This window comes from Dipodomys spectabilis, unplaced genomic scaffold, assembly GCF_019054845.1.
Source record: "Dipodomys spectabilis isolate Male_0828 unplaced genomic scaffold, ASM1905484v1 ptg000026l, whole genome shotgun sequence".
In the NCBI taxonomy this organism is placed as follows: Eukaryota; Metazoa; Chordata; class Mammalia; order Rodentia; family Heteromyidae; genus Dipodomys; species Dipodomys spectabilis.
The window spans coordinates 7,792,022-7,819,730 of NW_024870703.1; the positions used below are offsets into that span (position 1 = coordinate 7,792,022).

The 27,709-nt window shown below is 39.0% G+C and overlaps 1 protein-coding gene across 2 annotated transcripts; it reads right to left on the minus strand.

The window, feature by feature from the left end:
• On the minus strand, window positions 1-27,586 carry Dync2li1 (dynein cytoplasmic 2 light intermediate chain 1). Of its 2 annotated transcripts, none has more exons than XM_042675497.1 (13): window positions 27,465-27,586; window positions 25,318-25,435; window positions 23,896-23,930; window positions 22,459-22,528; window positions 19,651-19,739; window positions 16,733-16,919; window positions 15,132-15,200; window positions 14,431-14,508; window positions 9,908-9,984; window positions 9,315-9,385; window positions 7,140-7,237; window positions 6,694-6,786; window positions 1-278 (listed from the first exon to the last, which is right to left on the minus strand). In XM_042675497.1, the coding sequence occupies exons 1-13, from the start codon at window positions 27,470-27,472 to the stop codon at window positions 216-218; spliced, it is 1,056 nt and encodes a 351-aa protein (XP_042531431.1). In that variant the 5' UTR covers window positions 27,473-27,586; the 3' UTR covers window positions 1-215. The 2 variants fall into 2 exon arrangements, with proteins under 2 accessions (XP_042531431.1, XP_042531429.1); XM_042675495.1 differs by lacking the exon at window positions 27,465-27,586 and adding an exon at window positions 27,252-27,335.
• Between the last annotated feature and the right edge of the window lie 123 nt (window positions 27,587-27,709).

The following is a 27,709-nucleotide window of genomic DNA, read 5'->3' on the forward strand; positions in this document are numbered from 1 at the left end:
TGTAAGTGGTGAAAGATTCTTTTATTTAAAAAATATTGCATGTAGTTGATGTTTTTCCTTTTTAAAAGACTCCAGAATATTTAACAAGAAGCTCAGCTTTGCTCTTGAGAAACTGAATATCCTAACTTTTGTCACATTTATACAATACTTATTAGTAAGATAATCTTACTTGAATTTAGAAAAAAAGAAATAAACACGTAATAGTTGAGTTAGGTTTAAGAATCTAGCTCGATTTGTTTCCAAGTCTTGGAAGAATTTTTCTTGTACTGCTCCAGCTCCTAAAACAAAAATATACATAACTTTAAGAAAAAAATAAACATAAGTACATATCTTAAAACTATTAGCATTTCCTAAATTTTAAAAATGTACCTCTATAGCATTACTCACAAAACTTCTGGATGAATTTTCATAAGTGACTAAAGATTTATTTTCTAAAAATAGAGTCTTCAGAATTTCTGTGTGGCACTTACAAATTTGTTATAAAGTTTCAAGCAAAGGTATTTATTTATTTATATTTTTTGGTGCCAGTCTTGGGGCTTGAACTGTGGGCATGAGTGCTTTCTCTGAGCTTTTTTGCTCAAGGCTGATGCTCTACCATTTAAGACTTTTTGGTGGTTGGTTGGAGATAAGAGTCTCACATAGCCGGGCGCTGGTGGCTCACGCCTGTAATCCTAGCTACTCAGGAGGCTGAGATCTGAGGATCGCGGTTCAAAGGCAGGGCAAGCAGGAGAGACCGTGAGACTCCTATCTCCAATAAACCACCAGAAAACCGGAAGTGGCGCAGTAGCTCAAGTGGTAGAGCGCTCACCTTGAGCTGAAGAGCTGAAAGACAGTGCCCAGGCTCAGAGTTCAAGCCCCACGACCAACCAAAAAAAGGAGTCTCACATAGTTTTTTTTTCTGCTTGGGCTGGTATCAATCATGATCCTCCTATCTCAGCCTTCTGAGTTGCAAAGATTACAGACATGAGCCACTGACACCCAGCAAAGGTATTTATTGTCCAATGAACATTCATTGTAATTTAAATATTTAAAAGTATCTTTTTAAAATTTGTTTTCTGCTAAGCTCTTTTGAAAATCTTAGGTATAGTTAGTGAAATGTAAATATTTTATTTATTTATTTTTTTGGTCCGGTGTGGAGCCTGAACTCTGGGCCTGGGCGCTGTCCCTCAGCTCTTCAGCTCAAGGCTAGCGCTCTACCACTTGAGCCACAGCGCCACTTCCAGCTTTTTTCTTTTTGCTTATGTGGTGCTGAGGAATCGAACCCAGGGCCTCAGGCATGCAAGGCAAGCGCTCTACCACTGAGCCACCTTCCCAGCCCCATGAAATGTAAATATTTTAATATATATATTCTTCTATACAGTGATTCCTGTTTTAGAAACATCAATGAGCCAGTCATGTTGGTGCATTCCTATAATACCAGCAGTGGGGGAAGATGAGAGGATGAGGGTCACAGGTTTAAGACCAATGCAGGCTACACAGGGAGTTCAAGGCCACTGTGAGACCTTGTTTCAAGATAACCAAGGTCTAGGGATGTAGCTCAGTGTCCTGCCCTGCTTAACATACACAGGGCTGTGGGTTTGATCCCTAGCACTTCAAAAAAGAAAGAAAGAAAAAAAGAAAGAAAGAAGGAAAGAAAGAAAGGCAGAAAGAAAGGAAGGAAAGAAAGAGGGAAGGAAGGAAAGAAAGAGGGAAGGAAGGAAAGAAAGAGGGAAGGAAGGAAAGAAAGAGGGAAGGAAGAAAGGAAAAAAGAAAGAAAGAAAGATCAGACAAGTCAGGTACTAATGGCTCATGCCATCAAGGATCAAGGTTCAAAGCCAGCCAGGCAAGGAAGTCTGTAAGATTCATCTCTAATTAACCTCCAAAAGCCAGAAGCAGCATTGTGGTTCAAGTGGTAGAATGTCAACCTTGAGTGAAAAAGCTAAGGGAGAGTGCCCTGGCTTTGAGTTCAAACCCCAGGATTCACCCTTCCCCTGATCTCCCTCACAAATCCACACAAAAAGATCACACAGACTCATATCGACGTATACAGAACATGAACAGAAGGAGACTCCTTGAATTGTATATCTCCTTGAATTGTATACAATTGGAAACACCTTAGTATTCCCCAGTTGGTTACATACATTAGTGTTTATTCATACAAGGCCACACAGGCAGTCAGCAAAAATAATGGTGATAAATGAACCACTTGAAAATAGCGTATAGCCAGAGAGACAGCAGGACATTCTCATTTTCTACTCTATATACTTTACATATACTTTCACAATGAATATGTTAATTTTACAATTGATAAAATAAGGATAAATTTTTGTAGAGATGTGAATCCTGCATGAGACAAATGTTACTCAAAAGGGATCGTCTAAGCTCCTGACTTCCTCTGTTATTCAATGTCCAAATGACTGTACAAAACAAATTACCATTTGAGATAAGCAAAAATGATTACTCTGCAAGATGACATGATCACTGCCCTTTGGCTAGGGTAACTTTAGTTCATAGTTGTCCTGAAAAAAAAAAATCTGTTCTTGTTTTTAGAAAAACTGGTTATCTCTTTTTTTCGCCTATACTTTGTCACTAAAATTAGATATAACAGTTTTAAAATTGTGCATGATTTTAGAAGAGTTTTTAAGGTAATAACTCCAAAGTAAGGTAATAACTCCAAAGCAGTCATTTAACTTGGTTTATTTTTTTCCAATGATGTAAACCCAGTCTATATGTTATCTGTTACTTGTGGTTTAAAATATTGTTAGCTTATAAAAAAAATTGGTACTTCAAACTTTAACTGGAAATGCTCCAGGATTTTCATCAAGATAAAGTTGAGAGCATTGCCTTGGGATGCTCTGTGAGTGGTGGCGCCCTCCTGTGGCAGCATGGGAAAATGGGGCTGGTCATTCCTCAGGGTGCAGAAAGAGCAAGTATGTGGGTGGGTGAGGGCTCACCAAGGCCACCAGATCTTCAGTGTTGCTACCTGTGAGCTCAAACAATCCATGTCTGAAAGGTGTAGCAGGTCATGTTTGCTTTATGCTGTAATTCTTCATGGCTGTTTTACAGAGCCACTTAAAAAGTTAAAGCAGTCAGGTACCAGTGGCTTATACCTGCAATCCTAGCTACTCAGGAGGCTGAGGTCTAAGGATCACAATTTGAAGCCATCCCAGGCAGAAAAGTCTGTAACTCTTATTTCCAATTAATCAACAAAAAAGCAAAACCAAGGGCCGGGCACCGGTGGCTCACACCTGTAATCCTAGCTACTCAGGAGGGTGGGATCGGAGGATCTCAGTTCAAAGACATCCCAGGCAAGAAAGTCCATGAGACTCTTATCTCCAATTAACCACCAGAAAACCAGAAGTGGCACTGTGGCTCAAGTGGTAGAGTGCTCTCCTTGAGCTGAAGAGCTCGGGGACAGCACCCAGGCCCAGAATTCAAGCACCACAATTGACAAAACCAAAAAATAGGTATGGATCTATGGCTTAAGGGGTAGAGCATTGAGCCATGCCTCCACACAAAAAAACAAATAAGAGCAAGTTCAAGCCCCAGTAATGGCACACGCATGCGCACACGCATGCACACACAGACGCACACACACACACACACACACACACACACACACACACACACACACAAAGTGAAAGCAAAACTGAGAAGCTTTCCATCGACTCTAGAAACCTCTGAATTTTTTTAGAGATAAAAGGTCCATGGACTCATACCATCTATAGTCTTATAAATGCTTACAACATCTTCAATAAGGGACAGTAAGAAAATTTTTCTCTGTGTGAGTCACTGTGTATGTGCTTAACTAAATTATAGACCTATGTATCATCAGGAAGAAGATTTTTCAAAATCAGGAATGCAGAAAAGGTATACATGGTTGATCAAAGAGACATTAAAAGTAATTATTTAGTCAAACTTCCACTACCTTTTTTTTCCTTCACTTTCTTTAAAAAATATTGAAAAGAGGTAGAAGCTCTCAGCAAGCACTTTCCATACTCACATTCCCTAACACCAGGAATGATTTAAAACTAGAGGGTTCTAGGGCTAGAAAAGTGGCTTAGTGGTAGAGTGCTTGCCAAGCATGCATGAAACCTTGGGTTCGATTCCTCAGTACCACATAAACAGAAAAAGCCAAAAGTGGCATTGTGGTTCAAGTGGTAGAGTGCTAGCATTGAGCACAAAAGAAGCTCAGGGACAATGCTCAGGTCCTGAGTTCAAGCCTCAGAACTGGAAACCACCCCATTCTCCCCCAAAAAACCCAAACAAAAAAAGGTAGAGGATTCTAGAAAACACTGGAATATATATCACTGTATTTTCTGGTGTCCATATGAGATCTGACCTTTGAGTAACGAGAGAAAAGAGAGCTACAGGAAAGGTCCCTATGAGTCTTCTGGCTTGTGAAAATCTCTATAGAGCTACAAGAACTAGAATCGATAGATTCTGAGCTGTTACCTTATTAGACCATATTAGAATGTCAAACTGTGGGATCAGATATTAATAATTATGCATCAAATGGCAATCACTGTTATTTTTAAAGCAGAAACATAAATTCATGTAAAGATTTTGTATGTGTAGTCTGAAATTAATGTCATTCATCTTCCAAAAGCAACACAAATAAAAATGGCTTAGACTTGAAATTCAGACATTACAACATCTCATGTAGGTTTAAAAAATCTGTCAGAGCTGGGTGCTGGTGGCTCACATCTGTAATCCTAGCTACTCAGGAGGCTGATATCTGAAGATCCTGGTTCAAAGCCAGCCCGGGCAGGAAAATCCATGAGACTCTTATCTCCAATTAACTACCAGAAAACCAGAAGTGGTGCTTGGCTTAAGCAATAGAGCACTAGCTTTGAGCTGAAGTGCTCAAGGGACTAGCACCAGAGTTCCAACCTCATGAATGACCAAAAAAAAATTTTTTTAAATTTAAAAATTTAAAAAATCTCAGACAAGAGATTATAGTCTTTAGTACCCTGCTCGCAATAAAGTACAAGAATGTGGAAGGATACAGGCACTGTGGACCTGCCTTCCCCTATCATTCAAAATTTAGTCAGTTAGGGAAGACAGATTTCAAAGTGGAAACTCCGTGTTCGGAAATACCCTAGACCTTTAATAACACCTCTGCATGTGACCTTAATAAAAGTGATCATTATGAAATATAAACAGATACTCTTATCAAGAATGGCAGTTAATCATGAACCCAGAGAGGACTTCCAACTAACCTCTACAGCCAAGGTTCATATATAATAAGGGTTATAGGAGGTCATTCTACTGTCTTCTACTTTGCTATCACTACAAAGCATTCTGAACATTCATGGTGTATTTTTCAAAAGTCTTCTGGACTACATTTAAAGAAAAAAACAACTTTTATTCATTCTAGGACTCCTTAAGGTGAAAGATGAAGACTTTAAGAAAACACCTGGTCACAGTTCCCAGCAGATAGCTGTCTCTTGGTTACCCTTGGAATGATGAGGCTGCCCAAGTCACAGAGTTCTACACAGCCCACCCAGAGACTGTCACAGATAGTTTCCATTTCTAAAGTTTGCCATAGCTTCCTTATACAAGGGCAGAATTGCAATGTCCCACTGAATCAAACTAAAAGATCTGAGAAAAGTCTACACATAGTATTTGAGTCATAGTGAATTTATCAAAGTATGTTTTCTTACACCAGACTCTATATTGAAATGGGCATGAAATATTGGCATGGGTGGAACTGTAGCCTTCACTTCTAAGCACTTCCTTGAGAGATCCTAGGTTCTGTCAAGTATGCTTGTGTGCTTTCTGGCTGGACAATCCTTAATTGGACAAGGCAATTTTTCTGGCACAAGAAAAGTATGAAGCCAGAAATGGTGGGTTATGACTGTAATTCCAGCTTTTGAGGATAGGATCATAATTTGAGGCTAGCTAAGCATAATGTTAGTGAGCCCCTGCTTCCCCATCTCAATAATGAGCCAGGATAGGTGGCATATATTTGTGATCCTAGGTAAGTAGGATGATTGTAGTCCTAGGCTAGGTGAGGCAAAAAACATGAGAACTTATTTTAAAAATAACTAAAGCAATGAAGGGAGAGAGAGAGAGAGAGAGAGAGAGAGAGAGAGAGATGCAGCTCAAGTGGTAGGGTATCTGCCTAGTAAGTGTGAGGTCCTGAGTTTAAACACCAGAACCACCTCAAAGGAAAAGAAAATCTGAATATGACTGAATGGCCTGATGAAAAACAAAACCTTCCCGATAATCTCACAGTCAAATGAACTACAAAAGTGTCTCCTAACTGCAAAACAATGACCACTCCCCCTCGTTGACATTTAGTAAACTGAAAAGTGAAAAGGGATTTATAAACACTAAGTTGCATGGGTAGTAGAACAATAGTGATTTTTTACTGAAGTTTGAACTCAAGGCCTCATGCTTGCTAGGCTGGGGCTCTGTCATTGAGCGTATATCTCTCGCCTCACTTTTCCCCTGTTATTTTGGAGATGGATTGTGTCAAACTTTTTGGCCTGGGCTGGCCTCAAGCCATGATCTTCTGGATACTAGCCTCCTGGGTAGCTAGGGTTCCATGCCAGCATGATAGATAAGTTTCAAGTTTCTTTTTTATGTATATCAGAGGGTCCTTTTCCCTATACAGCCTATTATTTAAATAATTTTACAACTTAAACCCAGTAGGCATAATAGACTGGAATAAAACTCACAAAATTATGGGAACGTTTTGATTAATACCTGATCCTTCTGAACTCTCATTTCATCAACTTCACTTTCAGCATACTGAGGATCTCGAGCAGGGTCCTTAGTAGCTTTCAGCGTGCTGATACTCTGAAATTACAGTTCACCAAATCATTTCATGCCCGTAACCAGAAACTTTCAGTGGCCACCGTGTGTCTAAGGAGCCAAGCTCTCATCCTCCCCCGAGACACCCTTGCCTCCCTCTCCTTTCAGATATGGTCTTCCTCCTCTAACAGCAGGGAGCTGTTTGAAAGGGGAGCCACATCTTACTTGCATTCTAACCTCCACAGTGATTTATTTATAATAGAGCTTAGCAAGTGTTAATGTAATATTGGAGCATGCGCAATACAAACCAAGTTAATGTAACAGGACCTCTGAGACATTTTCTATGACTGGTGAATAGTGCTAAAAACTCATGCTTTGAAAGAATTAGAAGTACATACCTTTGGTGGAAAGAGCTTTTCATATACTTTTTTCCACAACTCCATTGGTGAATGAGCGTGAAGCTTTCCAATGTCATTATCAGGAACAGGAGGAGCCCCTAAAATTAAAAGTTGTATTCCAAAAGACTACTTCAATGGAAGCATTATCATCAATTAAACAGATGACACATAAAATTGTAAATCTGGACCACTCAGTTACCTAATATAGTCACCACTCAAATGGAGCCCTAGCCAGCAGTACAAGGCACTGGGAAATATTCTAGGGTTGTAAGAAGAGATAAGGAGTAAGGTAAGTAAGCTCTAGCTCTCATTCTGCAACATGCTCTACCTACATATATCTATATCCTATCCAGAGTAATTCCAGGTTGTGGGTTGACCCCAGAAACATATGCATATCTGAATAAAGGCCTTCACATTGTGGCATCATTTGTACTATGCAAAACCAACCAGTCAAAATGACCATCAGTAATGAATAATGAACTAAACAAACATGTATGGCCATGCTTTTAAACACTGAGTTAAAAAAAAACAAACAAAAACCAGGTAGCTGGGCACCAGTGGCTGACACCTGTAATCCTACCTACTCAGGAGGCTCTATCTCAGAAAACAGAGAAAAGCCAAATGAAAAGCAATTGCCAAAATGTTTTCCAGAGGACTGTGCCATTTTATATCCCCACAAGCACAGTATGGGCAACCCAGCTTCTCTGCATCCTCAACGATGTCACTATTTCATAATATTAGCATGGTGCGTGAGAAGTGATATGGCATTCTGGTTTCATTAAATTTGCATGCCCCTAGTAACTAATAATATTAGCCATGTTTTCATGTATTTTATTTGTGATTATATGGCTTCATCAGTGAAATGCCTGCTGCAGTAAGATATCTTTGGCCCATTTTCTAATTGGATTACTTGGGTTTGTAATTGTTGAGTTCTTCACTTATCCTAAGTATCAGGCAGGTGGTTGGAAAACATTTTCTCATTTCTTGCACATCTTAGAATGTCTTATATCTTCCCATAAGCTTTCACAGAACAAAAAAAAATTCAGTTTTGATAAGGTTAGAGGTCTGTGATTGTTAAATTCAATAATGATCAACCTTTCAGACCTCTAACTACTCACATAGGCAGAAAAATTCCATCAGTGTTATATACCAGTGCACAGCGAGTCTCAGTGCTGCTGAAATAAGTTGCCATGAATGAAAATTATCAAAATCAGTCTCTGTGACTGCTCAATTAGGCAACACCATCCCTACTCATTTCATTCCAATTCAATCTATAATATTATTACAAAGATATTTACATTTGAAGTCAAGCTATCTTTAATTCAGAAGAGTAACAGAGGATAGGAAATACAAAAGAAAACTACTACCTGACAATGTTAAAAATCAAACCATGCCGACGTTGAACATAAAGAATTGGTAGGCCCAAAGATCTTCAGAAAGAAAACAGTTTTGAGTCTTTAACTCTCATTTCATGCAAAGTGAGCAAGAAATGTTTCTCTCTCTAAAATTTTCCCATTTTAATCATATTATATTAAAATAAGCCCTTGTTAAAAACCAGAAGAAAGGGAAGGGAAGAAAAGGGGAGGAGAGGGGAGGAGAAGGAAAAGGGAAGGGAAGGAAAAAGGGAAGAGAAAAAGAAAAAAGGGAAGGGAAGAAGGCAGGGAGGAAAAACAGCTTCTAAGAAAAGATGAGCTTGGTAAGTGAAGTTCCATTCGTTGTAGAAGATCATGGAATCTGAGCACAGGAAATATATCTCATTGAATAAGCAAGTTATTTTTATAGTGGAAAGGTAAAACATACCTAAAAACTGGTACAATTGGGTTCTTTTAGTTTATTCTAATTAATTCCATCTCATGTATCTGTCCATTACTCATAATATGCAGCTTTAAATTTGATTTAAAATTTAAAAGTATCTAGAACTCACTGTGGAAAGGGAACTACATATAGCATTTTTAGTGCAATAGAGGTGAGAAATCACTTATGTGGCAACATCTCCTCTACCACAAATATGTCAATGTGGTGTATCAATGCTGTGTATATAAATATATACACATGAAATAGCCACAGTGATAATGAAACCAGAAATAGTGGTGTGCTGGAAACAAGTGAACAGGGAGTAGCGTGAAATCAATAAGCAATTTAAAAAGCTTAAGTGATCTTAATAAGTTCACCAACCTATTTGACATAAAGAATCCAATCCTGCTGTGATAAACAGTGGCTTATTCTGATCCACACATATCGATTTGCTACATGGAAAAGAAAAGAGATTCTAATTTAGTTGGGCAATCGAACATGCTGCCATACTCACTGTAAGCAGGCTAAGTAAGGCTAAGTTTATATCTAAACCAATAATGAGAACATTGTACCAGTGAGCCCATGAATAGCAACTGAAATGATTTCAAAAATTAAACTGCAGTGTAAATAAAGGTTTCACATCCATATTACCTTAAATCCAAACTCAGAGAAATGGCAAAGCTAAGAAAAATATACACTAAAGTTTTCAATTCCATTTCAAGTTAATATAAGAAAATAATAATAAAAGGAAAGCTACTAAAAAGGAATATAATAATTTCATTTTGTTCCAGTTTAAAACTAACATTATATGACATTTTACTTGTAAAGTTTGAGGAACATTTAAATAATAAAAGAAGCAGACTAGCAGAACAGCCATGTGGAGCACCCTGTTGATCAAGAAACAAGACTCAAGAGGATAATTACAGGATGAGGCAACACCCACAAGTACAATAAAATAAAATACTTAGCAGTACCTTTTATCAATACCAAATGCCAACTGGTTGATCACTCCACGGATTTTTAGTAGTAGAGCTTCTGATTTACTAGTAAACTTAAAAGAAAAACAAAAACCAGATTAAACTATATAATCTGATACTGTATCAGAAAACAAGTAAAATAAATATAATTCAGAGCAAGTAGAGATGGTAGAGATAGCCACATTAATGTATTTTCTCCAGAAAATACATTTGAGTAGACAAAATAAAACCTATAATCAAGAAAACTGGATACATTTAATTCATACTTCAAACTCCATGAGGTATGATGGGGAAAGGCCTTGCATTTATACTCTGATGATCTCAGCTGCTCAAATGGATCATAAATACTTCCAAAGAACAATGTAAAAGTCTATATCTACACATTTGTGGTAGTGTTAGATGTGTATGCGTGTGTGTGTGCGTGTGTGCATAAACATACTCTTAAGGTCTAGAAGAAAAAAAATTCCCCAAAGGCAATTGGATTGGTTAAAAAATAAGAGGTACATAATAAAAAATAACTTTTATAACCAGGGCATATTTCTGTCATCAAACCAATCAATGTGGGAGCTGCAGAGCAGACCAAGGACACTAATGCTCATGAAAACAACTTTCTAACTTGTCTTTAGAGTTGCCTTCAGAGCCTGAAAGACATCATACTGAATACTTTCATTGATGGTATATAACTAGGATTATAACCAGAAGATTTTTTTAAAGAATGAAAGGAGGTAGATAGGTTTATAATTAGGCTCTAACATCCTTTAAAAATTTTTCATCTTCAAATGGTTGTACAAGGAGATTACAATTTAACATAACCGTTTATGTATACAGTGCATCTTCATTAGTCACTCTTCCCATCATTCTTCCCCTCTCCCACCTCTTTCCCCACCAGTTCCATTCTCACAAATTTTTTAAGCCTGTAATCCTAGCTACTCAGGAGACTGAGATCTGAAGATCAAAGTTTGAAACCAGCCAGAGCAGAAAAGTCCCTGTGAGACTCTTTTTTTTTTTTTTTTGATCCGGTCTCGGGGCCTGGACGCTGTCCCTCAGCTCTTCAGCTCAAGGCTAGTGCTCTACCACTTGAGCCACAGCGCCACTTCCGGCTTTTTTCTTTTCTCTTATGTGGTGCTGAGGAATCGAACCCAGGGCCTCAGGCATGCAAGGCAAGCACTCTACCACTGAGCCACCTTCCCAGCCCCCCTGTGAGACTCTTATCTCCAATTAAATGGAAGTGGCTCTGTGGCTCAAGTGGTAGAGCGCTAGCCTTGAGCAAAGAGACTCAGGGACAGCACCCAGGTCTTGAGTTCAACTGATCAAAAAAAAAAAAATTCTAGCCCTGTGCTGGTGGCTCATACATGTAATCCTAGCTACTTAGGAGGGTGAGATCTAAGGATTGTGGTTTGAAGCCAGCACTGGCAGAAAAAGTTCCCAGGAGACTCTTATCTCCAATTAACCACCAGAAAACAGGAAGTGGTGCTTTGGCTCAAAGTGGTAGCATACTAATCTTGAGTGAAAAAGCTCAGGGACAAGGCCCAAGCCCTGAGTTCAAGCTCCAGGAACAACCAAAAAAAAAAAAAAAAAGATTTGATTTCTGGGGCTGGGAAGGTGGCTCAGTGGTAGAGTGCTTGCCTTGCATGCCTGAGGCCCTGGATTCGATTCCTCAGCACCACATAAGCAAAAAGAAAAAAGCCGGAAGTGGCGCTGTGGCTCAAGTGGTAGAGCTAGCCTTGAGCTGAAGAGCTGAGGGACAGCGCTCAGGCCCAGAGTTCAGGCCCAACAACCGGACCCGCCCAAAAAAAAAGATTTGATTTCTAATGACATGAAATCATTTAGCCAAATCAGAATGACTAACATACACAAAAGTAGGAAAAAATTAAACTGAAATGAAATGTAATTATGAAACAAAGATGTCAATTTTCTGATTCTAAGAGCAATTCCACAAGACAACTTCATGGTAGAATAAGAATAGGATCCCAGGGAAAATACTCAAAGGAGAAAATATAAGACCTGATTCTTGATTTACAAGAAAGTATTGAAAACAATGCTATTAGTGAGATATAGAGAGAAAACAATCGGAATTTTTAAAATACATTGCTCATTTTAATTTTGTATTTATTAGAATAAGTATAATACTAATATGACCTTAATTTACTTTATATACTGCATTATGTTTTATTATAGTTTTTCATTTTTTCCTGAGAGAGGAAAAAAAAAACCTAACCACAAAAGTATTTCATAGAATGTAGGGTGTACTGGGCTAGCTAGAATTTTTTTTTTTTATTGTGTTAGTAGTGGGGCTTGAACTCTGGGCCTGAGCACTGTCCCTCAGCTCTTCAGCTCAAGGCTAGCTCTCTACCACTTGAGCTACAATGCCACTTCCGGTTTTCTGGTGGTTTATTGGAGATAAGAGTTTCATGGATTTTCCTGCCCAGGCTGGCTTGGAACCACGATCCTTAGATCTCAGCCTCCCGAGTAGCTAGGATTACAGGCATGAGCCACTGGCACCCGGCTAGCTAGAAACTTTTAAACTCAGTTTTTCCATTTGCTTTATCCATCTCTTCTAAACATCCTCCATGTAGAGCTGTTGACCCTGAACAAGCTCTGCCCTGGTATTCTTTATTTCCTAATGGAACTTATTTGCTGTTGTTGTTGTTACCAGGATTTGAATTTTAGGGCCTCATGCTTTCATTTGGTTTTTCTCCTCACAGCTGATGCTCTACCACTTGTACTATACATTCAAGTCCAGCTTTTGTTGGGTAGTTGGAGATAAAAGTCTTGAGGCTTTGTCTGCCTCACTAGTTTGGAACCACAATTCTCAGCTTTCAGCCTCCTGAGTATCTAGGATTATAGAGATAAGCCACTCATGCCTGAAAGTTCTTTCTTATTTTGAGTAACTTCTTTTTATTCTTTTCAAAATAATAAAAGACATTTTCTGAGGCACTCTGTCAATAAGCAAATAGAATTCAAACACAAGGTAATGATTTTAAGAAAATATGCCATAAAATGCACTTAGAATGTCCAAAAACAAAAAAACCCAGGGGCTGGGAAGGTGGCTCAGTGGTAGAGCACTTGCCTTGCATGCCTGAGGCTCTGGGTTCGATTCCTCAGCACCACATTAAAAAAAAAGCCGGAAGTGGCGCTGTGGCTCAAGGGGTAGAGCGCTAGCCTTGAGCTGAAGAGCTGAGGGACAGTGACCAGACCCAGAGTTCAGGCCCCACGACCGGACCCCCCCCCAAAAAAAACCCAAAGTTGAGATTACAGGATGTACACAGTAATTTCAGTTACAATATTATAGCTGTGAAGACAAAGTATAGACCAGATTGTGTCTAGATTCATCTGATCGGATTTAGAAGAAGAGAGCATTATATAATTATTTAAGTGTGAAGAAGTGTTTTTTTTAACAAATATGTTTTTGTGTTTTATCTTTTAAGCTAGCTGGCAAAATTTGGTCATGCTATGTATCCCTGTTAATCCTCATAAGGATCCTATGAAGAAAGACTTATTTTTATCTATTTTACCTGAGAAGAGAGTGGAGCTAAGTGGTAAAGGGCTTGAGTAAAATTACCTCTCCAATAACCAACAGCAATGCGTTTACATAAAAACAAAGCCCTGTTGTCAAAGTTGTTGTTGTTGATGGTGGTGGTGGTAGAGGTGGTGGTGGTGGTGGTGGTGGTGGTGGTGGTGGTGGTGGTGGTGGTGGTGGTGGTGGTGGTGGTGGTGGTGGTGGTGGTGGTGGTGGTGGTGGTGGTGGTGTGTGTGTGTGTGTGTGTGTGTGTGTGTGTGTGTGTGTGTGTGTGTGTGTGTGTGTGTGTGTACTGCCAGTACTGGGGCTTGAACTCAGGGCTTCCAAATGCTATCTAAGCTCTTTTACCCAAGGCTGGCACTGTACCACTGAACTACAACTCCAATTTTGGCTTTTTGGTGGTTAATTGGAGGTAAGAGTCTCACAGATGTTCCTGCCTGAGCTGGCTTCAAACAGTGATCCTTAGACCTCAGCTGCTTAGGAATAGTTAGGATTGTGGGCAGAGACATCAGTGTCCAGCTTTTCTTTTTCTTGTAAGTAAACACACTGTTCCTGAGGTGTGTTTTGTTTTGTTTTTCAAGGCTAGTAGCACTCTACCACTTGAGCTACAACTCCACTTCTGGCTTGAGTCTCACAGACTTTCCTGCCTAGGCTGGTTTTAAACTATTATCCTCAGATCTCAGCCTTCCCAATAATTAGGGTTATAGGCATGAGCTACCAGCACCTGACTGCAGATTCTAATTCTTAAGAGGAAACGAAACATAAATAAGCCCATAGGCAATTAATCTCTAAGTGTGACTAGGCTGTAGATGGAAGCTGAGTGTACCCCACAGGCACAGTATCTAACATTTTGAGAAAGAGGTCTTTGGCAGCAGCAAAGGAAAGGAGGAGACAAAGTGCCTCAGTGAGAACATTTAATATTCGTAGCTGTGCATCAATGAGCTACTTTTCCAAATTTCCTATTCTCCCTTCAGGCACCAAGGAGAGAAAATGTACAAACCATTAGAGATGCTCCATAGTAATGTGCAACAAATCGGAGTGTCTTGCATATCACCTTTCTCTTCTCAGAGTCAAAATCCTAGAGAAATGTTAGGAATATTAGAAATGTAGAAATCTAGGAACATCAGAAATAGAAATATTACAAAAGAAAACACAAGATGAGGAAACTAAACATCCTGAAGCACCAAGAAGAAAATTATTAGGTATAGAAATAGGTTATTTCTTATTTTTAAAAACCCACCCAGAGGAGTAAGATTCTATCACTCAGATATTGGTTTCTATAGAGACTGAACAAGAGCTACAGTTGTCAGATCTTCTCTTTGTTTAAGCACTTAGCTCAAGAGAATTCAGATAGAAGCACAGACTTTATTGTGTGGAATACCCTAAGGATCCTCTGACAAGCAAAGATAAGAAGAAACTAATTTTCTCTTTCTTTCAATTTAACACTTGGGAAGTAAGTCCTATCCCTCAGTGGTTGAGGATTCATTTTCTAAATCTGCTACCTTATCCTCATGCTAAGTACTACATTTATTTCTTTAATTTCCCTGTCCTAATTATATGTTTTCCAAAAATCTTTAAGATGGGTGATTGCTTAATCTACCCTTTCCAGGGCTATTTCTCTTTTTTCAGCATCATTTTGGTGCTCCCTGCAAAACCCCATAAAGCAAAGCCACACATGTCAACAGAAGCGGAAGAACTTACCTGAAAAATATCATATTTACTTCCAATTATGACCAGAGGGATTGGAAATGGGTCGATTAACTCACGATCCTGTTAATAAATGTATTCAACTTGTTTATTATAATTGCTTATTTCTATGTACTTAGTAATTGCTATTTACTTCCAAATATACCATTTGCAGACTTTCGTAGATGTTGCTCTTATGTGTTACAGAATGTGTTGCAGTGTTAACTTTCATTTTCTAAACTACATTTCTGAAGTACAAAATTAGAAATGAGGGAGTGGAACTGTGTTTCAAGTAGTAGAGCACCAGCCTTGAGTGAAAAAGCTTCTAAGGAAGGTCAGGCACTGTTGGCTCAAACCTGTAATCCTAGCTACTCATAGGCTGAGATCCAAGTACTGTAGTTCAAAGCTGGCCTGGGCAGAAAGGTCCATGAAACTCTTATTTCTAATGAACAACCAAAAATCTGGAAGTGGAGCCATGGCTTAAGTGGTCGAGCACTAGCCTTGAGCTTGAAAGCTCAGGGACAGTGCCCAGGCTGAGTTCAAGTCCCAAATCTGGCTTTTAAAAAAAAAACAAAAACAGCCAGGCGCTGGTGGCTCACGCCTGTAATCCTAGCTACTCAGGAGGCTGAGATCTGAGGATCGCGATTCAAAGCCAGCCCGGGCAAGAAAGACCGTGAGACTCCTATCTCCAATAAACCACCAGAAAACCGGAAGTGGCGCTGTAGCTCAATTGGTAGAGTGCTCGCCTTGAGCTGAAGAGCTGAGGGACAGCGCCCAGGCCCAGAGTTCAAGCCCCAAGACCGAAAAAAAAAAAAAAAAAAAAAAACAAAGCTAAGGGCAGTACCCTGGCCTTGAGTCCAAGCCCTAGTACCAGCACCAAAATAAACACAAAACACTAAAAATGACAGTTCCCTAACTTACTGTATTCTTTTCTTGATTTGCCATTTTATTTTTTATACAACAGATCATATTTTCAGAGTCTTTTCTACTTCATGTTAAATATTTGTTGTATTAGCATTTATACTGCATGAATTTGTTTTACTCTAATATCATGCATATCTGGGCAATATAAAATGCTGCTCTTGGTTTTCTAAATGCTGGTATTTGTGATAGTATTTTAAAAACTTGTATAACCATCACAAAAACTTTGTAATTTAATCAGTACTCAGATGATCAAAAGATACTAAGTATGGGACAGACGGTAAACGAATGTGGACTACACCATGTAGAATCAGCTATTAAAACTCCTTCCCTGCTTAAGGAAAGAGTAGCTTCATCTAGTTTTTGCCATTTGACTTTTATAGAGCTGGATTTTTATCTTCATTTTACAGAGATGATCAAATCAATATCAACTACTACTTTAAAAATATATTTCTTTTGGTGGGTGTAATAAACCATAACAATTTCACTAGACATCTAACAAGAAGATCTAAGAAATCTTTTCCCTTGTTTTACCCGCCCTTGTTTTATTAAATTACTATAATTTTCCAGTGAACAAGTTCATCTACATCAAATGAATTTCAATTCATGCATAAAAATCTAAAGAGTTTGTTTGTAATATGATATCAGTGAAGTATAGGGCAAAGGATTCCTGCATCCATCTAACAGCAACTCACCGGATGGTCCTTTGGCATAGTACTCCATATCTTCTGCCTCATTTCAGATGTTGCTTTAGAATGCGTCTTTCCAAGTTTCATGATCACTTTATCTACATGGTTTTTTGTGGCTTGCAACAGATTTTCCATGGTGGTCCAAAGATCATTAGGCTTTGAAAGATCCAAAACAAGAACAATAGAAAATGTCCTAAAGAAATAAAAACATTTTTAAAAAAAAACCCTTAAAATAGGGCTCATTTTGAAATGCTATTGTACTGAAATTCATCTAAGAATAACATTATAGCTTACAAAAAAGTTGTTTTAAGATGAAAGAGAGAGAAAACATGTAAAAATGTATTCCAATGTTTTACTCTAGTGATATTTCAGTTTTACAATCAAAAGTGACATTGTGTTTGATCTAAAAGCAATCTTGTACAAATAGAAAAACTGCAAGCAGTTGGATCCAACAATACCATGTTCAGATTCAATTTTACTGTGCGCTCCAAAGAAGGGAAACAAAAATATTAATAAGAGTGGCGGCAGCAACACAGCACGGTGGAGGAAGAGGCAGATTCATGCCTTGCTAAGGATCCACCTAGTTTATTCAGTCTTTACAAGAACCTTTCCTTGAAGGCATTATGGATCTGAATTCTGAAGTACAGATATAATATATATGAAGTGATATTATCTTCTGTCTGAAAGCATACCCATGACTGGATGGACCAGTAACACCATATGCTCTCTGTTCATACACATCAAACATCAATCTAAACTCAGAAACACAAAAAATGATCCAATTTAAAAATGGGCAAAGGTCTCAATTAGTTTCTGAAAGAAAATCTATAGATGCCCAATAGCACATGAAAATGAATTTAAAAATCATTAATTATTAGGGAAATGCAAACTTAAACCACAAGGGAAAAGTACCTCACAGCATTAAGATAGCTACTATCAAAAGAAAAAAAGCTACAAATAACAAGTGTTGCTAAGGATATAATAATACTGGACTTTTTAGATTGCTGATGAGAACATAAATTGGTACATTCACTGTGGAAAACAGTATGACAATTCCTCACATGTGGCATAGAATTACCACATGATAGCAGTTCCACCTCTGGGGCCATATCCAAAACCCTGGGAGCTAGGATCTGAACAAATATTTATATACTGTGCACCAATGTTCATAGCAACATCATCACAATAGTCCAAAGTTATAGAATAACGCATGTCCCATGGATGGATTAGTGGATAAGCGAAATGTGTATATACTTGTAAAGACAGGACATTCTAACATGTGCTACAATATGAACCCTGAAAATATTATGCTAAGTTAAATAAACTACTAGCAAAAAGACAATCAATTACACCACCATGAGCCATTCTAATTCCTAGGAAACTATCTCCATTAAGAAGATTCAAGGCTGGGTGCTGGTGGCTCACACCTGTAATCCTAGCTACTCAGGAGGCTGAGATCTGAGGATCGCGGTTCAAAGCCAGCCCGGGCAGGAGAGACCGTGAGACTCCTATCTCCAATAAACCACCAGAAAACCAGAAGTGGCGCTGTAGCTCAAGTGGTAGAGCGCTCGCCTTGAGCTGAAGAGCTGAGGGACAGCGCCCAGGCCCAGAGTTCAAGCCCCACGACTGACAAAAAAAAAAAAAAAAAAAAAAAAAAAGAAGATTCAAGTTAAAAACTATATGACTATAAAATTCTGTTTCTGAAAATTAACGTCACAGGAAAAGGGTGTTTGTAAGCAAGAAAGCAACATCCAAATATGTACATAAAACATTCCAATCCAGCAGAACATGATAACTCATGCCCATAATCCCAGTTACTCTGGACATGGAGATCAGGAAGATCATGATCTGGAGCAAAATTAAAATGATAGCCTGATCCTATCTCAACCAATAAGCTGAATATGGTAGCATATGTGGATCATACACTACTTGGAGTTGGTGGTTCAGGCCAGGCTGAGGTAAAACGAGATCATCATTTGAAAAATAACGAAGGAAAAAGTGCTGGAGGTGTGGCTCAAGTGATAGAGTAACAACTGTGAGCAAGAAAAGCTGAGAGTGTGAGGCCCTGAGTATAAGCCTCGACACCCACACACAAAAAAGAAAAAATTAATCACTGGATAAAGCCAACATTATTGATATCCAGCTACCACTGGAAAAGCAATTGTCCAGTGAGTATGAAATAATTCCATACTCGCTAAGGATTTTAGCATCCAAAATATAATAAGAAACTGGCAAACCCTTTGTATTTGGTCCAGGCAGCAACAATGGTTTGTGTTAATCTCTGACAAGAATGAGATATTCCAGATTTTTTAATTTGTTTAATTTGTTTATTTCCCTTGGCTACCATCAGTTCCCAGTTCCAGGAACACTGTGAGAAATGTCACAATTTTCCACGTCTGATTTGGCCAACATTTGAGAGTCATTGTCAGGAAAACACTACCAAAGGGTTTTGAGGTTTTCCCCTGGATTCTAGTGCTTAAAGGACTAGTCGGCAAAGGGAGAGACTTTCTCCTCCTGGAAGAGTCTTTGGATGGAGCTCAATACTACTAAGCCACATTAAATTCCTAAGTTGACTTATACTATCCAGCTGAAGAAAAAGCTCGGAGCTTAATGCACACATATTGAGATAGATAATAGGATTAAGCTTTTCAAATTTGCTTTGCAAATGAATTCCTCGGTTCCAGTATTATTTGACAGAGCTGTTGTTAGCTGGTTTGCAAAGTGTGTTACTTGTGGGAATGCCAGCTATCTCCCTGTAGCGCAGCCAGAAGCTAGGTTCTTAAAAATCTCTTTGCAAGCATTCATTTAAGCACATGGGAAGAAATATACAACTGTTTCCCCAAATTCTGACCCACAAAGCCTACTCCCATTCATGTTGTGAACACTGAGTATACTCACAACTCTTCCTGGAGCTGTTCACTTACCGCAAGGTGTCACTTGTGATAGGGATGCTAATTAAGTCCAGTAAGGAGCTTCCTCCACCCAGCTCCCAAAAGTGAGCAATATCTTTTGGCTGAAAAGGAATTTGTATAAAAAAATACATTAGGTTGGGAAGGTGGCTCAGTGGTAGAGCACTTGCCTTGTATGCTCGAGGCCCTGGGTTCAATTCCTCAGCACCACATAAGAAAAAAGCCAGAAGTGGCGCTGTGGCTCAAGTGGTAGAGTGCTAGCCTTGAGCTGAAGAGCTGAGGGACAGTGCCCAGGCCCAGAGTTCAGGCCCCACGACTGGACCCAAAAAATAAAAATAAAAAAATACATTAAAAAATATATGTGTCTTATACTTCCTGAACATCTGCCAGTAATAATTGCAGTATTACACAAAAGATTGCAGCCCTTAATCAATACTCTTTGGCAGTTAAAACTTTCCATGATCCCTTCCCCCTTGAAATGCACCAAAGCATTTCCAAGCACAAGGACAAAACACTTATGAATATATTCTTTCAGACTCCAGGACCATAAATTCTCTTTTTCAGAGGAGTGTGGCTCAGGTGCTAAAGTATCTGCCTAGACATACAAAGCGCTGAGTTCAACCCCCAATACAGCGAAATATTTTGTCTACACATGTACATAAATGCCAATTCTGCTAATACTTTAGTAGAAAAAAACAAAAACAGTGTCTCCATTCTGTATCACATTTAAAACACAAAATTTTAGTACTTTAGACAGAAATAAGAGAGATAAATAGGACAACATCCTGTTTTAGGATGACAGATGCTCACAAAATGAATCAGACATCCAGGTAAGGCAGAAGGAAAAGGGACAAACAGATGTCAGTCTTGGTTGCACATCAAGACTACCTAAGGAAAAGTACAAGTAGGAAATCTATTCTATGCCTGCTTCCCATGGGTAATACAAGGTCTACAACTGACAGTAACAAATGTCGGTGAGGGAATAAGATAAAGGTGACTTATTATCTACTTTTCTTTCTCTTAAAGTAACAGGGGATTGACAGGGCTAGGCAGACAAGTAATTTGGAAACAGGCCTGTCTGCTCCATCTCCCATCCTTCTTAGGCTGTTAAGGCATCTCTGCTTCTGCCTGACCATGCTGAAAAATCTTCCATTCATGCAAACTGTGAAAGGACTGACAAAGTGCTGCTTTAGGAAACATTAAATCTGAAAGTTTCCAGGACCCAAAGCTCCCATTTATGGTTCAAAGTCTAGAGGTAAAAAAACTCAAACAAACAAATGAACAGTCATAGAGGTTTTTATGTATTTTACCATGAACTGGAAGAGACAATTATTAAAGCAGGTTTAGATAAAACATATTAGTTTGCATTTTGACAAATTTTCATCTTCATTGTATCTCAGAGTAGTAACATAAAATCTCACCCCCCCCCACACACACACTTTCTCTCTCTCTTTCTTTCTTCTTTAATAGGGGTGCCCTCTATAGCCCAGGCTGGCCTAAAACTCTCTGTGTAGCCTAGGCTTCCCTAAAGTTTTCAATCCTCCTCCTTTAGTTTCCTCAGTTGCAGGACTATAGGTATAAACCACCACACCAGGCCTGAAATAAGATTTCTTTGTAACTTTACTCTGAAGTTCATTTGTCTACTAATATTAATCATATTCATGTGACTTTTTCTACTTTACAGATAAAAAGAATATTGTAAGTTATTTTGTCTCTAAAATCTTAAAAATAGGTTTGGCTTATGAAAATTTGTGAAAATGTACTGCTCAAAATATAAATTATCAGTATTAAAGAATACAGGAGATGTAGCTCAGTTATAAAGCCTTACACAAGCTCTTGGGTGGTTCAATCCTTAGCACTGAAGGTTTCCAATTCTGTTTTGTTTTGTTCTTTGTTTCTGGCACTAGGGTTGAACCTAGGGCTTTGAGCATGCTCTGCAGGCACTCCACCACTTAAGCCGTGCCTGCAGCTGGGCTTCTTACTGGTTATTTTGGAGAAGAAGTTGCATGGACTTTTCTACCTGAGCTGGCTTCAAGCTGTGATTCTTTGGATCTCCATTTCTTTCTTTTTTTTTTTTTTTTGTCGGTCGTGGGGTTTGAACTCTGGGCCTGGGTGCTGTCCCTCAGCTCTTCAGCTCAAGGCGAACGCTCTACCACTTGAGCTACAGCGCCACGTCCGGTTTTCTGGTGGTTTATTGGAGATAGGAGTCTCACGGTCTCTCCTGCCCGGGCTGGCTTTGAACCGCGATCCTCAGATCTCAGCCTCCTGAGTAGCTAGGATTACAGGTGTGAGCCACCAGCGCTCGGCACTGATCTCCATTTCTTGAGTAGCTAGAACTATAGGCATGAGCCACCAGCACTGACTCGAGCTATCTTAAAGTTGGTAGTATTATTTGAAACCATAGGCCTTAATCTTACTTTCACTTGTTTTAGGAACAGCCTGAGAAATAGTCATTTGGGACATGATAGGGAAGATATATGTGCTTTCTGTATGCTTCTCATTGGCTGCTCATGGGCTGTCTGCATGTAATAATTTTATATGGGCCTCAAATATGTTTTAAATATCCAAATGACCATTGGCTTTAGAAGGATGTTAGAAACTGTTCAGAAAGAGAGGAAGAAAGGAGGGAGAGAAATAGGTGAATCTTATTTTAGCACTGAGATATAGTGAATGAGAGGCTGAAATATTTTCTGTTTGGATGGGCTTCATAGCAACTGAACTGGGACACAGCTATTGCTATGATAAGATGGAAAATGTAATACAAAGCCAGCATCTCAACTCTCCCATGTATGACACAGCCATACCTCTGAAGACAACACTCACTGTGTTATGCCCCTTTGCTCTTCTTCCATATGTATATTCCAAAGCTAAGGTTGGTTTCGCTGGCTCATCCCTGTAACAGCAGAAAATATTACCATAGCGGGCAATATCAGTTTCTTATGATATAATCTTACTTGATTCATTTTTCCTTTGTCTTAAACAAGTTATTAGCAAAGAAGCTACTTTGAATACTAGTAATGAGGTACAAATTATAAAAGCTGCATATAAGCATCTCTGTGGTTATATAATGGCACCCGTTGGGGGTGGTGGAAGTGGTGATGAGCTGGCAGAGATGACAGCCATGCTGGGCACGAGGTCATGTGGGAACCACTGCCTGAAGTTTATAATCAGCCTTGTGCGGAGCTGGCAACCTACTGACTTGATGTTTTCTACTGAGAATATCAAAGGAAGATGTTTATGTAGTTCTCTATTTCAAGTCACAGTTCAAATATGGGCATCATTTAGCATGTGAGATTCATAAACAAATTATATCGAACATGTCCTAAAACAAATGACTGGAGACTATTACAATGATTAAATGAACTATTTATACTAGTTTATATTGCTTGATAAGCCATCTTACCATGGATATTTATTCTATTATATTAATGTAGTAAAAAAAAACACTTAAAATTTACCATTAAAACTTTTTAAGTCTAGTAGTAGTAAAAATATTTATATTATTAACTTCCTGTAGCTGGGTACTGGTGGCTCACGCCTGTAATCCTAGCTACTCAGGAGGTTGAGATCTGAGGATCGCAGCTCAAAGCCAGCCTGGGCAGGAAAGTCTGTGAGCCTCTTATCTCCAGTTAATCACCAGAAAACCAGAAGTGGCGCTGTGGCTTAAGTGGTAGAGCATTCACCTTGAGCTGAAGAGCTTGAGGGATAGCGCCCAGGCCCAGAGTTCAAGCCTCATGACCAATAACAAAAAAAAAAAACACCCCAAAACCCACAAACTCCCTGTAACATCTAACAATCATAATCCTAATTCTTAATCTGATGAAATGCTTGTATTGTATACAAGGTTAGGGAATAATTAAAACAAATGGTAAAAGGTACAGTTGGAAAACCAACATCGTGCTTCAGAAATGTACCCCTGAACAATTACAATTATTATTCAATTATCATTCATTACATGAACAAAAGTAACTTAAGTACCAAAGGAACATAGCCCAAAAGGATGTAAATGTTCTTGTAGGCTAGGTAATTATGGTAATATTTCTCTTTCCAACAAGAAAATCCAGGATTAATCCCATACCTTTTGGTTCTTTATTAGTCTTATCTTTAAAGGAGCTCTTAAAGATCATGCTAAAGTCTCACTGAGAATTAAATATTTTGAGTCTCAAAATCCTTCTCTTTCTATATATCTTTTAGACTCTACCTTGTCCTTGTATAAGTAGAATACATATAAATACAGTCTAAGGTTAATATAACACTTACCTGTCAAGACACCTTAGAATAATAGTAGTCTTTCCCTGAAAATTAAAAAACAAAGAACACTGTGTAAATGTCACCCTTTTGCAAAATTTGATTAGTGTTCATAATTGTGGCCCAAAATAGCTTCTTAAATCATTTGAATGATAAATTACCTGGAAACTGAAAACTAGGAACTTTCAGAATTGTTCTAAAGTTTGATAAGTGGAAAAAGTTAACTGTCAACTTTCCATCACAGTGTAACTACACTGCTATTATTATAATTATAAAGTCCTACAGATGACAAATATTAGCAAATCTTATCTCATGTTAGTGGTCAACTTGGCAGCTGTCTTGAATTTTCCCTTTACTCAACAATGCTAATTACTAGGTAAGCTGATGATTAGTGCCTTCTAAAATGTTTTCATTCCAACTGTTGAAGTGGAAGTAAAAGAGAAGATAACATACAAATAAAGGATATGGTGCAAATATGCTCAAAATCGGTAACTGAAGCAATAGGCTATACTACTTGTTTAATTCTGTGGGATACACTTATTCCAAGTTTCTTTTTAGGAGGCAGGAAATGTAGCTTCCGGCCCCTTCTCTGCCACTGATCACATTTTATCCAAAGGCTGGTATGGTGGTTTGAATCATTGTGTTGTCTTTGTTTTTGTTTTTTCAAATAATAAAACTCTATACAACAAACTACAAATGATCTCCTACTCTTGTTAAATGATTCTTCTGGGCACAAAAAAAAATGTTTATAAAGCAAAAATTTTTATCTCAAGACACCTGTCTTTACGGGAAGCATCCTTTCTCTACAGAGATTTTTGTCAGTCATGGGGCTTGAACTTAGGGACTGGGAACTGTTCTTGAGCTTTTTCACTCAAGGCTAATGCTCTACTACTTTGAGCCACAGCACCACTTCCGGTTTTCTGGTAGCTACGAGACTCACAGTCTTTCCTGCCCTGGCTGGCTTTGAACTGCGATTCTCAGATCTCAGCCCCTTGAGTAGCTAGGATTACAAGTGTGAACCATCAGTACCTGGCCCTGTAAAGGGATTCTAAAAATATCTAGACCTAAACTTATAAAGTGAACTAACATTGCTATCTCTGGGTTCAATTGTTAAAACAGTGTATCATTCTGTAAAATAGAATGAATAAATATACCAGGTATCCGATTAAAGGGGAACACTCATCCTAAGGTGAAGTTGAACCAAACCCAACCTATTATTTCACCATAAATACTGGTGAATTAGAGTACTCTTGCACCTGTTTTCAGATGTGCCCATACAAGGTCTGGGTTGTATACTCTTTCTGTGGTTTGCTTTACTAATATAAACTTTCCTCATCTCTACCTCAATACTGCCAAAAAAAAATTAACAACAATTTGGTTGTTAAATCATCTCAACAATTCACTGAAAAACACACACACACACACACACATTACCCCATTTTTACTGCCAATGAAGAAAACAGATTTTTCTCCAATTTCAACTCCATCACCTTCACTTCCATTATTTCCTCTTTTGTCCACTTCAGCTTTGGCAATATCCCAGAGAGTTTCACTATACAAGAGGCAGTAAGACAAATTCAAAGGTAAAAGATTTCTCTTAAGTATTTATTTCAAGCAGAAAATTTTTACTTCAGCAACATTCATAAATCAAAACATCTGAGAATTAGTCATTTTGTGATTATTTTTTCTATGACCTCATTCATGAAGGGTACTGAAACTGTATCGTGGAGCCTAACCAGGATTGTGGTTTGTCTTATTCAGGACTTCCCAGTGAGGTTCTAAGGCTGTTCCCAGACTCACTTGACAGCAGGAAGGCTTTAGGATATGTACAAATTGGAGATGGCTTAATAATCTAAATAATCTGTGTTGCCCAAAATACTTTTTTATTTTTAAGTTATAGTTATGGCCCAAAGTGCTGCTTGAAAATATGAAAGTATAAAGATAAAAAAGAAGTCATCTAAAATTGCAAACATGTTGAAAGTCATCCTTTCATTTGTCTCTTTACTCACATACATAATTTGACTCATTATTTTATCTTTTTCTTTCTTTCTTTCTTTTTTTTTTTTGCTGCCAGTACTGGGGCTTGAACTCAAGGCCTGGGCCTTGTCCTTTAGCTTTTTGTTCAAGGTTAGTGCTCTACCACAATTCTACTTCTGGCTTTTTGCTGGTTAATTGAAGATAAGAGACCCATATAGAGTTTTCTGCTGGGGGCTGGCTTTGAACTGTGATTCTCAGATCTCAGCCTCCTGAATAACTAGGATCACAGGCTTGAGCCACTGATACTCAGCTATATCTTCTAAGTCTAAGTGAAAACAGATTGCTGTATTAGATAGTATATTAACAGACTTGGTGGGTCTCACTCTGACTGAAATCTACTAATATGAATCTATTAATTCATACAAAGTACAATACTTGTTGTATATAGTACTTAGTATGAATGTAAACTTCAGCATATGGCCTCATCTCTCTAGATCTCTTTCATTTCTTTACAAATTAGGCAAATATTTATTGAGCACTTAATCTATGCAAACCTCTATTCTAGTTCTCAGCTCAGTCTCTCTCCTCTCTCTCTCTCTCTCCAAACACACACACACACACGCTTTTAGAATTGTGATTTTTGTTACAATTTGATCATTCATTTAGTCTCAGGGTATAGTCTATAAAATTACCAAAATTCATGGCCTACAACTGTTACTAGTTAAGAAGAACCAGGAATTTTAAAAGGGCCCAAATAGGAATGTAAAAACTGAAACTGAAGAAATGTTTGCATTGAAATTCATGCATTTATTTCACAAGTGAGGCTGTAAGAATCCAGTCTGGGCCTATCTACTTAGATTGTTCACTTCCACATCATTCCTTGTAAATGTGGTACCCAGCAGAGAGGGAGGAGGTGCTGCACTCAGACATGCCACCTGTGGACATCTCTAACAGTATCCATCGCTTTAGAACTGTAACCAATGATAATGCCAGGGAAGGTTGATAGTTTTTACTCCCAAATTCATAAACACATCCAAGATCACACCACTACTGTTCCAAAGCTGAGAATACTGACCCTGCTGCTCTGTGACAGGCTCCCCCATGCCCTTGTAGGTTGTTTGGGGGGCTAGGTATTATCCCCTAGTGCAGGTAATTTAAAGCACCTCATGGACATGAAGAGCTCAGAGGTATTATTCAGGCCATCACCTCCTGCCCACTCTCCCTCCCCAACATGAGATTATACCGTCCCCAGTGTTTTCCAAGTTTCCTCTCTTGCTGACCCTGTGAACCCCGCGCCAGGGAGCAGAGGGCGGCCTAGCTCCGTTGTCGAAGCCTCAAAACACTTTTACTGGCTCAATGAGTGGAGTCGATGGCCTCTGAGCATCTCTTACTTTTCTGCCAGAATCTTCATGTCTGAGGGGAAGCCCGGGACCGTCAGCCCGGTGCATGGCCCGATGTCCAGCCCGCGCTGGACAAACCCGCCGCAGAATGCCCACCCTCCCACCCCACTCCCGGCCCCAAGCCCGCCCTTCCGGCTTGGAGATGGAGAGGAGGGTTTTCCCTAGGGGGCGTAGGCCCGGCGCAGGTCGGGGTTGCAGGAATACCTGGGCATAGTGGCCGGGTGACCCCAGATGTGGCAGGCTAGGCGTGGGGGCCAGCCAAGAACTCCGTGGGCCACGGGCTCCGGAATCAGCGGGCGAAAGCCGGCTCCTTGGTTGCCATGACAATGACGTTCTAGCGGTCGTTGCGTGCGGAAATGGCCTTGTGGGAAATGTAGTTCTCGACATTCCTTTTCCAGTCTCACACCTCAACCCCTGCAAGGCAAAACAGTAAGGTTTCAGTAGTTACA

Bases quoted from the DNA above. Each gene is read 5' to 3' on its own strand.
- Dync2li1 (XM_042675495.1), bottom strand. From the start codon at position 27,271: ATGAAGATTCTGGCAGAAAA. The intron at 23,931-25,317 runs GTAATGTGTGTG...TTTAATTTTCAG, and splicing joins TCATTGGCAGTAAAAATGGG to GGAAAGACTACTATTATTCT. The intron at 15,201-16,732 runs GTGAGTTGCTGT...ATTTATTAACAG, and splicing joins CTATGCCAAAGGACCATCCG to GATCGTGAGTTAATCGACCC.